At 36.9% G+C, this 17659-nt stretch overlaps 1 protein-coding gene across 1 annotated transcript; it reads left to right on the top strand.

Annotated features, from left to right (window-relative positions):
- The first annotated feature begins 12669 nt into the window (after positions 1-12669).
- On the top strand, positions 12670-13593 carry LOC118574075 (olfactory receptor 2D3-like). The gene has a single exon (XM_036174714.1). The coding sequence runs from the start codon at positions 12670-12672 to the stop codon at positions 13591-13593; it is 924 nt and encodes a 307-aa protein (XP_036030607.1).
- Positions 13594-17659: the final 4066 nt, after the last annotated feature.

Raw genomic sequence — 17659 nt, 5'->3', positions numbered from 1 at the left:
TGTGGAGCAGTGGGATCTTTCCTCCATTGCTGGTGGGAATGCAATCTTGTACAGCCACTTTGGAAATCAGTATGGCACTTTCTTAGAAAATTGGGAATTCATCTCCCCCAAGACCCAGCTATACCACTTTTGGGCATATACCCAAGGAATGCTCAATCATACCACAAGGGCATTTGCTCAGCTATGTTCATATCAGCATTGTTTGTAACAGCCAGAACCTGGAAACAACCTAGACACCCTTCAACTGAAGAATGGATAAAGAAAAATGTGGTATATATACACAATGGAGTACTACTCAGCAGAGAAAAACAAGGACATCATGAGGTTTGCAGGCAAATGGATGGATCTAGAAAAAAATCATGCTGAGTGAGGCAGCACAGACTCAGAAAAAACAAACATGGTATGGACACACTCATAGGAGGATACTAGATGTAAAACAAAGATGACTAGACTGCTACACAATTCCAGGGAGGCCACCTAGAAAATGAGACTCTAGGAAAGACACAGGGATCGCCCAATGACAGAGAAATGTATGAGCTCTACATGAACAACCTGGACGTGAGTGGGGGTAATGACGGGAATGGTTTGAGGGAAAGAGAGCTTAGGGGAGCAGGAGATCCCAGCTGGATCAAGAACAGAAAGGGAGAACAAGGAATAACAGACCATGATAAATGAAGATCACATGAGAACAGGAAGAAGCAAAGTGCTAGAGAGGTCCCCAGAAATCCACAATGATGCCTCCACTGTAGACTACTGGCAATGGTTGAGAGAAAGCCTGAACTGACCTAGTCTGGTGATTGGATGGCCAAACACCCTAATTGTCATGCTAGAACTCTTATCCAATAACTGATGGAAGTGGATGCAGAGATCCTTGCCAGGCCCCAGGTGGAGCTCCAGGAGTCCAATTGTCAAGAAAAAGGAGGGACTGTAAGAATGTGAATTGTTGAGACCAAGATTGCAAAAAGCACAGGGACAAAGCCAAACTAGTGGAAACACATGGATTATGAATCAAAAGCTGTGGAGCCCCCAACTAGATCAGGCCCTCTGGATAAATGAGCCAATTAAATAGCTTGAACTGTTTCGGAGGCACCCAGGCAATGGGACCTGGACCTTTCTTTAGTGTATGAGCTGGCTTTTTGGAACCTGGGGCTTATGCAGGGGCATTTTGCTCAGCCTGGAAGGAGGGGATTGGACCTGCCTTTACTGAATCCACCAGGCTGAATGAATCCCCAGGGGAGTCTTGGCCCTGGAGGAGATGAGAATGGAGGGGAGTGGCTGGTAGGAAGAGGGAACGGGAGGGGGGAAGACAGGGGAACCCATGGCTGATGTGCAAAATTAAAACCCAAATATAATAAATAAAAAAGAATCTACAAATCCCCAAAATATCAAAGTAATGAAAACTTAAAGAAAAATGTAGCTGATGGAAGTGCATTCATCCCTCAATATTCATCTCAATGTGGAGCAATTCTCTGGGATCTTTACAGATCCCAAAATCTGTAAATATTTGAATATCTTTCATAATTTACTCATATTTAACTATAATCCATTGTGCAATTTTCTTATATTTTTAAATATTTCAGTGACTGTTTATAATATATAACTTATCTTCACTTGTTCAGGAATGGTGTAATTTAAAAACTAATGTCAATTAGGTAGAGCAACTGAGGGTGTAGAACATGTGGACAGGAGGAAAAGGCTGTGATCCCTTTGACTTCTAGGCAAATTTCTCCAACTACCAACTGCCAGAGGATTTAAGCCTCTGTCTGCCTTTGTGCTCAAGACAGTCCAGTTGCTTTCTGTTCATATGGCAAAGTCTTACTCGAGGCATGTAGTACACAACCAGAAGTCCTGACCATTTGAATGGAGGCTTCACTATCATTTCTGAAACGGATTAGAATAGCAGCCAAGTCATCACACAACACACACCCAAATAAACAAATCCAACAGAGAAACCACCTGTTGCCTATCCAACTAGCTTTTTAGTCTCTTGCATCAGGCATAGATTCTACAGGCTGGGATTGGGCAGGCTGGGTTGATTTTACCTTACACACAGCCTATGTACTTAGGTACCTCACCACCTCCTCTCCTCTGCATTACTGCACTCCCTTCCCACTCCCAACCTCTGAGCTACAGCTTAGTCTTACCAATTGCTTTTTTTTATTCACAATTGTGTCCTCTTATCACTTCTCTGTACAACACTGAAAATGATTTGTCAACATGTAAGTATGCCTTTAATACTCAAGAATAAAATTCACCTCCTTTTTACAACATGGTTTGAAATTCAGCAGTGGTTCCCATTTGATTGTCTCTGTAGGTTGTCATTTTGCAAACCACTTTCATTGAGTTACAACTACTAGTTTGATTTCATCTATTTGTTTATTTTTTTCCTCTTATTACTGTGTCTTTAATCAGGGCAATGATTTCTGAGACATAATCACCAAAACACCAACAACACTGCTAAGTTTAGTGTGATAATTAGACTACACAATATCGAAGACTAGTTGCAAATACTATAACTTACTATGCATTTCCAGTGTCAGACCAGTCTATTTTTAAAATTTCACGTCTGTGAACTCATACTTTTATGAAAGATACATATATATTTCTCAAAAACAAAATGAAAGTGGAAAAAGAAGAAAAAGGTGAAAAGTATATATCCTTTTAAAAACTATTACATTTACCAGATAACATAATTCTGATAGGTTGATGTAGAAATTCCTGTATACTTTTAGTTACTAGAATTGAGCAAGCCTATCTTAGAGCGGCTCCAGGCTACAGACCATGATGAGAGCAGGGTGATTTACAGCTATACTCCTAGAATACAAGTTGGCATGTGAGGTCAATTTCATTCTATTAGCTTTGATTCTCTCATTTTGTTTTCATGTGTCTATTGGTCCAGCACCCAGCAATCTCCTTGGTCATAGAAGAGAAAATGAATGGTGCATACTGTGCATAATTGTAATCTCAGCACTCAGGAACTAGAGGTAGGCAGACTATAAGTTTTAAGACAGAATATGTTATAAAGTGAGACCATGTCTCAATAAAATATAATAAGCCAGAATCAAGCAAACATTAAAACAGAAAACCTCACTGTTGGAAATTATAATGAAGATAATTGCCTTTTATAATTTTTTTGCAATTTTTTTTCATAGAATATTTCCTGTTCATTCTTTACACCTCCCCCAACTTCTTCTAGTCTTCCCTACTCCATCTACTCACTCATCTCCACATCCATTCTTTCTCTCTCTTTAAAAAAATACAGGCAAACAAAAACAAACGAATCAACAAAAACAAATCAACACATTGTCTCCTGTGCCTATATGTGGATGTACCTTTAAATGTCCTGTGCTGATCACTACAGAGTATCTCTTGACTGCGATATGCAATATACATTTCACATAATCTGTCAAGTGTGAAAAAACATTGTTTTGTTCTTGATATTTTAATAATTAAATTTATTAGTTAGGATACAAAGTAATGGGTTCCATTATAACATTTTCATTGAACTTCTATTGTGTACCCCAATAAGTCTTACTTGGGGATCAGAGGACAGAGCCAGCCACTAAATTATACATAGATGTCAGACAGTGGTGGCACACATCTTTAATCCTATTACTCGGGAGGCAGAGATCCATCTGGATCTCTGTGAGTTCAAGGACATACTGGGATACATGAGAGAATCAGAACCAGGCAGTGGTGACACACACCTTTAATCCCAGTAAGTAATATGGCAGGATATAGAAAAGTATATAAGGCGTGAGGAACAGGAACTTTGCTCTCTTGATGCTGAGGATTTCATAGAGGTATACTAGTGGCTGGCTATTTTGCATCTCTGATCTTTCAGCTTTCACTACAATATCTGGCTCAGTTCTTTTTTTTAAATTATAAGACCTTTTAAGATTTGTGTTAACACGCTTCTCTTAAGTTTACCACCTATTTTCCCCAGCTCTTCACTCCCTCTCTTACTGATCTCTTCCACTTGCAAATAGTCCCCTTTCTGCTTTACACACACCCACAGACACACAGACACACAGACACACACACACACACACACACACACACACACACATGCATGAGCATACACACATGTGCATGTGCACACACAGACTTATGTACATGAAAGAAACTATGCAGCATTTTGTCTTCCTTCTCTTTATTGCTCTCTGCTTGTTTCTCTAACACATTTCATTGCTGGTATTTCACCTTCTGGTACATCATATTATCAAATGTAGGTTCTACTTAGGACTGAATAGTACAATGTTTGTCTTTCTGAGTCAGTCTTATTTCACTTAACATGTGATCTCAAGTTTTATGCATTTTATTGCTAATGGTATAATTTAATCCTTCTTTATGGTTGAGTAAAATTCCATTATGTTTGCATGAAACATTTTTATCACCTGTTCATCTGTTGATAGGAACCTAGTCTATTTCCTCTTCTAGGCTATTGTGTATGCAGTTTAGATTTGTAACCATATATTAGGAAATCTATAGGTCACTCAAGGTCAGTGTGGTTGGATTGGTACTCTTACTTTCATTTAGAACTTTATGGATAAGGTATTCCTTCTCTAACTTGGATGTGTCTATATGTTTTCTGTTTGATTCATGGAGATCATTTTATTTACAATATTTCTGTTTTGTTTTCAGATTCTAAATATCTTTGTTAAGTTTCCAGAATTGTTGCTGTCTTTCCATTCCTATTGCTAATTTCACATCAGTTTTGCTGAGTGCTTTTCTTTCCTTGCTGGCTTCTTCCTTAATCATGGACCAATTTTCTTACTTCATTCATGTGCTACTTTATACCCCTTTCATATCATACAGACGTCACTTTTAGTTCTAAGATTTTTTTGAACTTCATCACACATTGATCTAACATTTAGCACATTTTGGCATCTATGAATTTATTAGTTGAGGTGTTAAAAAGACCGTTTGAAGAAGTCACAGTGCGTGCTTTTTTGTATGTCATCTTTTGGGTTGGATATCTCGGCTAGTTTTATTTGGGGTCTTTCTTTCTTAGTGACTAACACTATTTTGAAATACAGCTAACAGAATTACTGTCATTATAGACATTAACCTTAAGAAAATCAGAAGATCTCTGACTTACACAAAGGACAAGGTAATGATGGTATTACCAGAAAAGTAAAAGTTAGAATGAAAAATTAAGATAATACTTTGAATATCACAATCAAGTAGTGATTGCCCCCCAGAATTTTTTGATGTTGCCTTTATGTGGCACAAATCACTGTGTATGGGAAAAATGCTTCTTGATCTTTTCATTTTCCCTATGGTCAGCTCATTTTCCAAATTCCTGGTTTATTTCTGTGCTTTTTGTTTTCTATGGGAACTCTCTCCTGATCTTGCCTTGGAATTTATAGTTGTTTATTATATATACATTTAATTTAGAACTAATAAATTTGTCTATTCTCCTGTATTTCTTAATTTAATCAAGGATGTTGTCATTCATCTTGTAATCTAGAGGGCTACTTTTCAAATATTTTTGGGCATAAAGCCAGGTTTTGCTAGTTTTAAACCTGTGAGGATCCAAACATTGTCCAGCCTGTGGTTCAGCAGGCTTTCATTCTAATCTGTTTCAGGGGATCCAGTGAAGCCTCCATCTAAAGTGAAGACATCTTATTCTGTACCACGTACCTGTGGCATGATTTTCCCATGTGCAATAAGGAGATTGGGACATTTTTGGCAAAAATACAGAAAATAGTTGACTCCTCTGAAAGCTCTTAATTTGGGAGAATTATCCAGAAATTGAACAGTTCACCATCTGTCACTCCTCCCTTCATATTCTGCATCCACAGATTCACCAATCATAAGTCAAAATTGATATTTGAATATACACATCTGGATAATTTGAAGATTATTTTAGGTATTATAAGTAATAATTAGAGAACTTAAAGCGGAAGGGAGTGTATACATAAATTATGAGAAAATATTAGTTAATTATACAAGAGAGGAGTATTCTAGAATTTTAATATCTAAAGACATACAGGAAGAAATTCACTGAAGATACTGAGGCACGAATGCAATTCTCTTAGCTGCATTTTATGTTGCAAACAATACTGAGTGCTCCACTTTAGAGTTCAAAGACTTGGTGATCCCAGATGATCACAGAGTGATTCCATTTCACATCAGAAGAGATTAAAGTATCTCAGTCACAGATGATTATTTTTAATCCCACTGAGATCTAGTCTTGTAGAATGATTTTTAAAAAATTAACAGCCCAAATGCTCCAGGGAATGATCTGGCAATAACAGCTCTTAGGACCTCAGTTTTGAAGACTTCCTGGAGGAACCTCCTCTGGGCTGGTAGTTGAATATGTAGTTGAATCTTTTCACAAACAGTATTCTTTGCAACAGGATAGAGTAAGACTTGCAACCCAGATGATGTCCCAGCCTCACCACATATGGGAGACAGCAATGGAGGTTGCTTGTTAGGATAAGGAAACAGGCTGCAGAAACCACACCTCCATTTGTCACTCTACTTCCATCACCCATCTCCTGTTGTGTGTTCTCAACTACCAGTGCTCCAGGTGAGGGTAGGGAAGATGCTGAGGGGGAATTACTTCTTCCAAGGAGTCCCATTCTTGATGCCCTTTCCATATGAAGAGGTTTTAATCCTCTGTTCTTTTTGCTTTTAAATCTGAGCTCCCATATTAATCTCTGGCTCTTGCTCTCTCGTTGCCTCCAATTTGGTGTTCCTTCCTCATTTTCTTCTGCTTTTTGAAATTTGAATCAGGCATGTCCAGTATGCAACCTTATTCTCCTACACTGGAAAAACGTGGGAAATGAATTAGTACACATCTTCCCTTCTTTTCAAATATAGTTTTTTGTTCAGTGTGTTAATGTAAATGTGTCAGCATGAGACTCTTTATTATTTCATTAAGCTGGCTTTTATTTAATCAATAGCATTTGTCAGACAATGTTGAACTACAATTAATAGAAATAAATGTAAGTTTAAAGAATGTATAGGCAGCAATCCACTCTAAGTTTATGGAGACATATATTAGAAAGTTTTAAAATTGCATTTGAGAACTATTACACATTTTAATAGATTTTATAAAATAATAACAAACATGCCTGTGTATTGACTGGAAAACTTTAGAAAGCAGTTATAATAAAGCTGACTGTGAAGAAAAAAGGCCAATGGGACCAGAACAACTGCCTTAAAGACTGTGAATCACAGTTTTAAAGACTCAGAGAGTATTTCTGCCTGGGCTAGAGAGTAAGGAAGAGGTAAATATTTATGCTGTGTCTGTTGTCTAAAATCATGACACTCATGAACTGAGGAACAATTAGAAGATGAAATCAAGTTGAGGAAAGATGTAGGTGAGGATGACCAACATTCCTTTATACAGGGAGTTTGTTCTTGAGAGCTACTATTTGTCATGTTAATCCCACAGATAATTTACCCTGTGCTAGAATCTGGATGTTTAGCCTTCTTACTTGAAGGGAAAAATGGAATGATTACTATGTGAATTTTAAGTCACATGATCACTATCAAGCAGTACACCACAAGCTCAGTGTTTTCAATTATACCTCAAATATTCTATGATCCAAGATAACCGTTCAAATTCTGCAGCAGTACCATTAGCATTTTTTTCCAATTTTCCTGCCCAATCATGATGATAGCAAGGTGACATAAAACCATTAATCAAATTTTCAAGCCATATTAGATGATAATGGTGAAGATGTGGTAAATTACAAAAACATAGACACTAATATAGGATGTCCAACAACTGAAACATGAGAGGTTTTAAGAAACATTTTCACTTAAATATAACAAATACCATAGAAAATCAAGAGGCTATGGGAAGAGGTAAGAGCTTTGCTTTGATTTAAAAAAAAATGATCACAATTACAGTATACTTAGGGGGTAAATGAGATGAATATGTTTCAGGACTAGATGATGACATGTATCATAAAAAGCAACAGTGGAGAGTGCTGAATGAATACTTGATGAATTCAATAATGAAAACACAGACAAAAATACAGGACAGTAGAATCATGAAGTCTGCACAACTTTTCCCTTTCTCTCAGGCAAAAAATACTTTATGACATTGTGGTTGAAAACAACAATATTTATCCTCTTCACCCCATCAATTATAGAATTTGACAGTGTTTTATTTATACTTAGACTATATGACTAGTATCTCTAGAATACTTTATAAATCTAAAATTCTACAAATTGAACAAAATTACACCATTCTTCCTCTCTTCCTCCGTGTTTTGTGAGTCGGACCATTTTAGGGAGCCCATGTGAATCACAGTTTTTGTCTTTTGTGACTGGTCTATTTCACTTGGTATAATAGATCACTGAAGCTCATCTCTAAAACAGATTATGACAGGATTTCCTCCTTTTTATAGCTAAACAGAACACCTTTTGTCAGTGCACACTGGGCTTGCTCCAACCATTTGCCTATTGTAACATGTGCTACTGTCTCTTCTTTTCTGTTTAACAATGTTGGAGTGCAATTAGTAAGAATCATATCAAGAAGAAAACAATGTAAATTCTTCATTAAAGGTTGTTAGTGTGTGTGGTAATGCCTGTAAGGGTGCCAGCCTTCTGACTGTGCAACACCATGCTGTCACCTACAAATTTATTATAGGGAACCACACAGGTGAGTTACAGAAAATTACCAACCAATTTTTTTTAACACTTTAAGTAACATTTTGGATTTAATGTTTGGCTACATTCCTTGTTCTCCTTGAGTGCATGAAGCCTTGAGGCCACAGGACATGCCTGGGAGCATAAAAAATCCAGGCTTGATTTCATTTTGTACTGTTCAATCATTAACCCTTGTATAACATTACCAGGTTTTTAGGAAGAGAGGGTGAGTATTGTGAACAAGAGCACGAGACTTGCATCTAGAGAACTTGATTCCAATCTAGACATTGAAGCTCTAGAAAATTCATGTCTTTAATTTGAAGCTCATTTTCATTATCTACATAAAAATGTAGATCGAGTAACTTCTTAACAGTAGATGAGAAGATACAGAGAGTTCAAAACTAATTCTCTACCCAACATCAACTTTAAACTGGATTTTTACAAAGTTTTAGAATGTAGAGGGTAGACTGGAAAGTGGGGCAATGATGAAGTATCCAAGAGCTAGATTCTAAAGGATCCAGTGAAATATACTATTTATTGTCTGATTACAAATACAAAGATTTCTTTCATTATTGAGTATTCAGATAATAAAATCAAACAAGCTTGAAAAGAGGATTGTCAATTACAATCTCATCACTCACAGAAATACATGATCACTACTTACTTGAAAGCACAAATGTTAGAGAGAATTACAGAGGAATGTGTTCATTTTAATATATTTTCTATTTACATAAATAATATTTATGCTGATCATAGTAGTTTGCAATATCAGAAATTATATATACCTGATTTAGATATCATATATTCAAAATTATCATCCATCAGGTGAAGAACTGAGGTAACTAATTTTAATTTGGCTGTGCTAAATTGTACTGAGATTCTAATCTACTATAAATTGTCAGTTGACATTTGTATTTCTCTTGTAGTATTCATCACGTATTTCATTATTAGTTCTTTGTTGCACATTATAAAAAGTTATTTTATGTCATCTGTCCCAGTCATTTATTCATTTCATTATTTCATTGTGTTTTGTGACTGTATATACTAAGATGTTTGTGTCAAAGTTTTCAGTTCTTTTTGAACTTTGAGTCTTTGTAGTCAGGTTTACACAGCTTATACTCCATGAATTCAATAAGTCACAACCTTATTTTTAAACATATATGCACACACACACACACACACACACACACACACACACACACATGTCTATGTGAAATGCATGGGCAAACAAACTGAAAACCAATGGTACATTTTTACTTTGATAAATTATGTGAGCACGTTTTATTTGTACCTACCTTGTCACTTATTCAACTAGGACTTACATAATGATGCAGATTAATTTTGCTTATTGGAAATGCTAATATTAGCATTAAGTCCTAGTCCTCAGGTATCCTTTTGTAACTGACTCCTCCTCCAATTTACAGCATCGATTTGAAGTACTCTGACATTACTTTCTTTGTAACATGTGTACTTCCAATTCTTGCATATTTTCATTTTAACTGTCTACTTATTTCAAAATCTTATTATCTTTTTTTTACTCAGAATATGTAGGCTCAATTGAAAACTAAAGCAATCACCATACGTAAGCACACAGTAGAGTAAAATTCTCCTGTGCTATGTTCACTGTTCCTGCTAGGTTCCTCCACACCAAGACTCTCCACTATTCATTAACACAGTGTTTGCTGTGGGTTAACTAACTAACTGTGCATGCACTACATATTCAAGGGCATAAGAGTAGTTTCTAAGGACCCTCAATAAAGATATATTTTATATATTAGTTTATTTTTTTCTATTTTGCTCTTATTAAAAATTTATTTTTTCATAAAATATATTCTGTTTAAGGTTTCCCCTTTCTCTACTCCTCTGAGAGCCTCCCCATGCCCCCCCCCATGTGAATCCTCAACATTTCTGTCCTATTTTGGAAACAAACAGGCATCTAAGGAATAATAATAAAATAATATAATATAAAACAAAAATCAAACAAATTAGAATAGGACAAAACAAACAGAAAAAATCAAAAGTACAAAAACACATATAGATGCAGAACCACACAAAAATCCCATAAAAATACATAACTAGAAGCCATATTATATACACAAAAGATTATCATATTAATTATATTTTCATTTCTATCTTTGGGCAAATGTTAATGTCTAGTTTAAGACTTATATGATAATGTGAATTTCTCTTTCAGATATACAATAATAAAGTTTAAAATAGAGTTTTCAAAAATATTTTTTCTGGGAATTTCATATACGTGTTTAGTATTTTCTTCATTTTCACTTCTTCCCCACACTGATGCCTCCAATGAAACCCTCCTCTATCATATAATTCTAGAATTGGCTTGGACATTTTAAAGACCCACACTGAAATTATCTACAAGTGATATTTGTCTCATTTCTTAATGTTTGCCCTCTTAATAATTTTCATTGCAAAACTAAAACAATGGAAACAAAACTAAAGGTATGCTTGAATGTTAATTTTTGTTTGTTGATTATTCTGTCTGACAGGATAGCTGTACATCCTAAAAAAAAAAAAAAAAAAGATGCCCTTGTTTGTACAACGAGGTGATATGAGCCATCATCAGAGGGGCCTCACAAGATGTTAACTTTCTCCTCAGGCAATGTTTGAAGAAGGAAGAAGAAAGCTTTCAGGATGCAGAGAGTCAGAAGTGCTCAGAGTTACTAGCATGAGACTATTACTGAGTTATTTTTATATTACACGATGTAGGAAAGATAGTAACATTTTATTACATACTTAAAGTGTTTTAAAGGAGAATGGCATGAAATTGTTACCAATGATAGCTACTAGGTGACACCAATGGATAAAAACTGGTGTCATTAGTACAAAAGGACTATGTGCAAAGAGATATAAAATTGTGCAGAAGACAGACTTTGGGGAATTGGAAAAGGATACAAGTGTAATAGCCAAAGACACAGCTATTTTTAATTGATAATCCACAGAACTTTTTTACATTGGAGATAAAGGAATTTGAGTGATAGGATCACAGACTGTTAACTGCTTTATCATAACTGTCTATTTTTTCCTTACTTTAAAGAGTGATTCCATAGAATCATTTTGCAAATGAAACAGAACGGTTTTATAAATATTACCATATAGTTCACAGTGTCAATCACTAGTTAAGGTCATCACAACATACTTGCTCCTCAGACCTTCATAAAAGTTCAGTGTACTCTGAGCAGCACCACAGGCCTCTCGCCTCATTAGGAGGAACAGAGATGGGTGGTGATGTAACACACTCAAAATGCTATTTTTCTTACTGGTGCCACTAAAAGATGCAAGGGGAGAACAAAAATAATCTTTCGTTCTCTGTTGTCAGACCACAAAGTCCAAAAAAAATTTAGTCTTTCAGAACATGGAAATGGTTTTACAGAACTCAATAGTCCAATTTTGAATTAACAAAATACCCATTTATGTGGTGGTATTGTGTTCCCCAAAATATTGTACACCCTAATAAATTTATCTGGGGTCAGAGAACAGCCACTAGATACAGAGCCAAAAATAGTGGCTAGAAAATGGGTTAGGGCAAGCCATAGCAGAAGGTGGGCGGTGGTGGTGCACGCCTTTAATCCCAGCACTTGGGAGGCAGAGCTAGGCGGATCTCTGTGTGTTCAAGGATACAGCCAGCATGGAGACACAAGGGAGTGATGGCAGAAAGAGAAAGATATATAAGGCATGAAGACCAGAAGCTAGCAGCATTTGGCTGGTTACGCATTTGGCTGGTTCAGCATTTTGGGGGGTTAAGGATTTAGGCTTTTGAGCAGCAGTTCAGCTGAGAACCATTGGGATGAGGACACAGAAGCTTGCAGTCTGAGGAAACAAGAGCAGCTGAGGAACTGGCGAGGTGAGGAAACTGTGGCTTGTTCTGTCTCTCCTCTGATCTTCCAGCATTCACCCAAATAACTGGCCTCAGGTTTGATTTTATTAATAAGAACTTTTAAGATTCCTACTACACAGTTATGTAGGTATTCTGAAATAACTGGTGCATATGTGTTTCTTTCCTTGATGTTCATCTAGAGAGACAAATAACCATTCATGGGTGAAGACAACAGAACGTCTGTGACAGAATTCATCTTCCTGGGCCTCTCACAGGACCCACAGACTCAAGCCCTGCTCTTCTTCCTCTTTCTCTTCGTCTACCTGATCACTGTGCTGGGAAATTTGCTCATCATCATCCTCATTCACACAGACCCCAGACTCCACACTCCCATGTACTTTTTCCTTAGAAATCTGTCCTTTGCTGATCTTTGCTTTTCTACCACCACAGTTCCCCAAGTGCTCATCCACTTCCTGGTAAAGAAAAAGACCATTTCTTTTGCTGGATGTTCAACTCAGATAGTCGTCTTACTTCTGGTTGGGTGTACAGAGTGTGCACTCCTGGCAGTGATGTCCTATGACCGATATGTGGCTGTGTGCAAGCCTCTGCACTACTCCACCATCATGACACACTGGGTATGTGTCCAGCTGGCTGCAGGGTCCTGGGCCAGTGGTGCATTTGTGTCCCTGGTAGATACCACATTCACACTGCGTCTCCCTTACCGAGGAAACAATGTCATTAACCACTTTTTCTGTGAACCTCCTGCCCTCCTGAAGCTGGCTTCAGCAGACACTTACAGCACAGAAATGGCCATCTTTGCAATGGGGGTGATAATCCTCCTAGCACCTGTCTCCCTCATCCTCATCTCCTACTGGAACATCATCTCCACTGTGATCCAGATGCAGTCTGGGGAGGGGAGGCTCAAAGTCTTCTCCACCTGTGGTTCCCATCTCATTGTTGTTGTCCTCTTCTATGGCTCAGCAATATTTGCGTACATGAGACCAAACTCCAAGACAATGAACGAAAAGGATAAGATGATTTCAGTGTTCTATTCAGCAGTGACCCCCATGCTGAATCCCATCATTTACAGCCTGAGAAACAAGGATGTCAAAGGGGCTCTCAGGAGAATAACTGCAAAATAGTTGGGGAGGGATTCCAGTTGTAGGGATTTGATACTACTTACCATTAGGAATACAAAATAAAAGAGTTTTGCTTTCTAACTTTTCCCACATTCAACCATTCCTCTACTTTTAAATTTGGTTTTCATGTAGTTCTCCAACTGTATCAATAAAATGCTTTTCTAGAGCAAAGGATATTGTTAGACCTAAGGAAAACATCAAAGGTAATTAAATGAAAAGGAGGACAAAAAATAGGGATGGAGTAAGTAGGCATGTAACCAAACCAAACAGTAAAGAGTCAGTGACAACAACCAAGCAGCACAAATGTAAATGTGTTTCTAGATTAGCGGTAATGTCCTTTGTTCTTTCCTTCACTCGTCAAATTTATTCTAAGGCACATTATATATCCCAGTTACATTTTTAAATTTCAGATATAAACATAAAATAATGTGGTATTTCTAACACTGTCTATAATCATGACCATAACAATTTCTGAAGTGAACATTGCTTTTCAGTAATAACAAATAGTAGAATCTTTTTTAAAGGAAATGGAAAAGTTAACAGATAGGAAAGCAGAGGAAAAATTTTTAGTTGTAATTTCAGAAATTAAAAATAAAATTAAGAAAATAGCTCTAAGCAATACATGGTATGGAATAGTATTTGGATTGAGAAGTGATTTGAAATCAATAGTAAATTTCCTTGTATATAATTACAAAAATGCTGAATTAAAAGTCACTTTTGCTATGAACTTTCCTCTATTGTGTTCCATAAGCTTGCATATATTGTATTTTCATTTTCATTCAATTCATAAAAGTTTTTAGTCCCTCTTGATTTCTGTCTTGACCTAATATTTCTTCAGTTTTAAGTTGTTTAATTTCCATGAGTTTGTATATTTTTTACCATATCAATTGGTGTTGATATTCAGTTTTAATCTTTGGTATTCTTATAGAACACAGGGTGTTATTTAAAATCTCCTATACCCTTTAAACTTTCTTTGTGTGCTAGTATGCAGCAAAAGTTCCTTGGGCTGCTGAGGAGAAAATGTACTGTTTAGTGTTTGGGTGAAATGTCCTATAGATGTCTGTTAGATCCTTTTGATTTATGATGTTATATAACTTCAGCATCCCTGTTTAGTTTTTGTTTGGATGGCCTGTCTTCTTGTGAGAGTTGGGTTTGAAGTAACCCATTGTCACTCCGTGAGGATCAATATATGATATTAGGTGCAGAAGCATTTCTTTTATGAAATTGGGTGGTCTTGTGTTTGGTGAATAAATATTTAGAATTGTAATATCCTTTTCACAGATATTTTTGAAATGAGTATTTAGTATCCTCACTATCTCTTCTGTTTAATTTTGTTTTGGGATCATTTTGTTAGGTATAAAATTGCTATGTCTGCTTTTTATGCCTTCTTTTCTTTCCATCATGCCAGTGATTAGAAGAAAATTTGAACCCTAACCCCTGCTACAATAACCATCCAGCATCTCCCATAAGAGAGTCTAAGAAATTATTCACTGAAAACTAAAATAAACTTATATTATTCTTAGTCCTTGTGGCACTGGGGTTTGGATCTAGGGTCTTTTACCTGCTAGGCAAGTGACCAGTCATTGAGCTAAGTGCTCAGATACTGAACCATATTCCAAGCCCAAATTCTACCCTTATAAGTACTGTTATCAGGTATTTCATTACTGTACATTAGAGTTTAATTAATATGCTTCCTTTTGAGTATGTTGCCTTTATAGTGATAAAATCAAGTTAACTTGTTTTTTCTACTGCTTTTTAATAATGATTATTTGTATTGCTCTCTTTATTATAGTGAAAGAATAGACTTAATTATTTTTTCTTAAAGTTGGAACAAAAAATATGAACTTTCCAGAGGCAGTTTCTAAAAGTTTACAGGTAGGCTAATTAATTAAAAGAAACCAAAAGGAAAAAAAAAAGAGTATAAGAAAGAGCATGCACAAGAGCACAGAAATGAATAAGAGGATTTAAGCAACATAGACAGGTCAAATAAATGAGTGCCATTGAACAAAGACCTAGTGTTAGTAGGTGTACGTGTCTACCTCCATGTAGCTGGCAACAGCCCACTCATGAGGTACAGAAGGGAAGTGGAGTTTGGAACCTTTATGCAGGCCATGAGAAACCCATTGTAATTTGACAAAGGCTCCACTAGGTTCCTTGTTTGGGCCAGTTTCCAGCACCTGCTCTTTTATAGCGAGCTCCTGATCAAGACCATGTGGAACAGAAAAGGTTTTCACACCAAGAGCCAAAGCAATGGATTAAGTGTAGAGAGTGGCAGGCCAGGAAACATGCCTAGGAGAATTCATTAAAATCCAATTTCCAGTAGCATTGTCGTGGAATATGTCGCCTGGGAGGATGACACTGTCAAACCTCCCTCAGGACAAAGCTGGAGTTTTGCTGCTGCCCTTGAGACAGTGCGATTAGACAGCATTGGTCTTCTTTGAGCAGCCCTGCCCATACTTCTTTCCTCTAATTACTACTGTGCTTATCTTAGATCATGGAACCCTGGTAGGACATGAGACATGAAAACAACAACTCATAGACTCAAAAATTCATCCAGACCTGCAAGACTCCCCCATACAGAGACTGGGTGGGAGACATAATGGAAGATTGATATTCTGGCTTCCTGAGGATCTCATGCTGAATTCTCAGATCATCAATTGTACCAGTCTCCTCCCAGGGAAGATCTTTCAATGCCAGCAGCTAGAGAAACCTTTGCCCTTTGATCTTAGTGATAGCCACAAATCTTCATCCCACTCTTCAGAAGAACCACCTTCTTTTGTCCTCAGCATTTTAAACAGCTTCATCCTCCAAAGAATCCTAAGTCACTTAGTGTGGTCTGAAATCTGTGCCTTTTGATTCTGGAGGTAGGTAAAAGTTCTCTCTCTGATTTAGGCAAATGTGTGTGGAGGCTTTGAGTATCCAGATACAGACTCACAACCTCAGTGGCCTGTCAGTTATGAGATGCTCTGATTTATGACTCATTCCTGTTTGTTCCCTAGACACCTTGTATACACACCTTGTACAAGTGGGGACAGTATCAGTCATTGTGAGATGCTGGTCAGACCTGAGCTAATAGAGTTCTGAGCCCCAGATAATATTACTCTCAGTATTTATGTTTGGTACATCTGGATTTCTTGGACTCCTAGAGTCTAATGAAGATGCTTAAATTAATAGTACCTCAAAACAAAATAACTTAATATCAGTTGGAGCTTCCCTCTCTATGTGACTTCTTGCCTTTAAAAATAACACAGGAAAGCCAACAGAAATAAAATTTGAAATTTAAACATACTGAGTAGTGACATGGAGAAATATGTGTAAACATGCTTCTAAATTGTCAGCTTTTTCTCCTCAGTTTCCTCTGACTTTTTTTTTTTTTTATAAAGTTTAGTGATGCTCTTCCATCTGTCTCCGTTTTTGTTGACAGCTCTTAATGTGAGGTCCCCAAAATGATCATCATTTTCCTAGACATGGCTTTTCTTCAGCTGGCCAAGTGTGAGCCATCTAGTCTTTCTCTTTAGGGAGTCAGCAGGACAATGAAGAGAATAGGAGGGGCAGCCTGAGTCTAGATGCAGAGGGAGGCAGCAGGTGGTAGGATCCAGGGTTCTGGCTACTGCTAGCTTACTTAATCCTGCTTTCTTTCTCTTCTTTGAAAGTTTCTAAACTTTGGCACAGATGGATTTCAAGTCAACTTCCAGTGTCTTTGTTTAATATGAAGAGAGATGCGTTTTTCCTTTTTTAGTTTAATTTTTAAAGAATTCCACACTTGAGTCCTGTAGTTACATCCCCTCCATCTACCCATGTCCCCCACAACCTTTCAAATTCAGAGATGGTTTAATCTGTCCTATTCCTTACTATGCCTTACACAAAGGAAATTCTCTAGCAATTACTGATATGGCTGTTGCCCATTTATCTGATGGTTGATTACAGTTCAAAAATCAGAAAATAGAATGAATGGTATTCCTGTTGGTCATCCCACAGTGACCTGCAATAATTCAAATGTGGGTTTAACTACCTTAGAATGGCTCCCACTGAGAATCCATCTATTTCTAGGCAACTAAAGAGACTAAGA

The sequence above is a fragment of the Onychomys torridus genome, chromosome 1 (assembly GCF_903995425.1).
Source record: "Onychomys torridus chromosome 1, mOncTor1.1, whole genome shotgun sequence".
NCBI lineage: Eukaryota > Metazoa > Chordata > Mammalia > Rodentia > Cricetidae > Onychomys > Onychomys torridus.
Note: the sequence above shows the minus strand (reverse complement) of the source record. Positions and strands in the feature narration are given on the sequence as shown.

Coding starts and splice junctions, on each gene's coding strand:
- LOC118574075 (XM_036174714.1), top strand. CDS start 12,670: ATGGGTGAAGACAACAGAACGTCTGTGACAGAATTCATCTTCCTGGGC.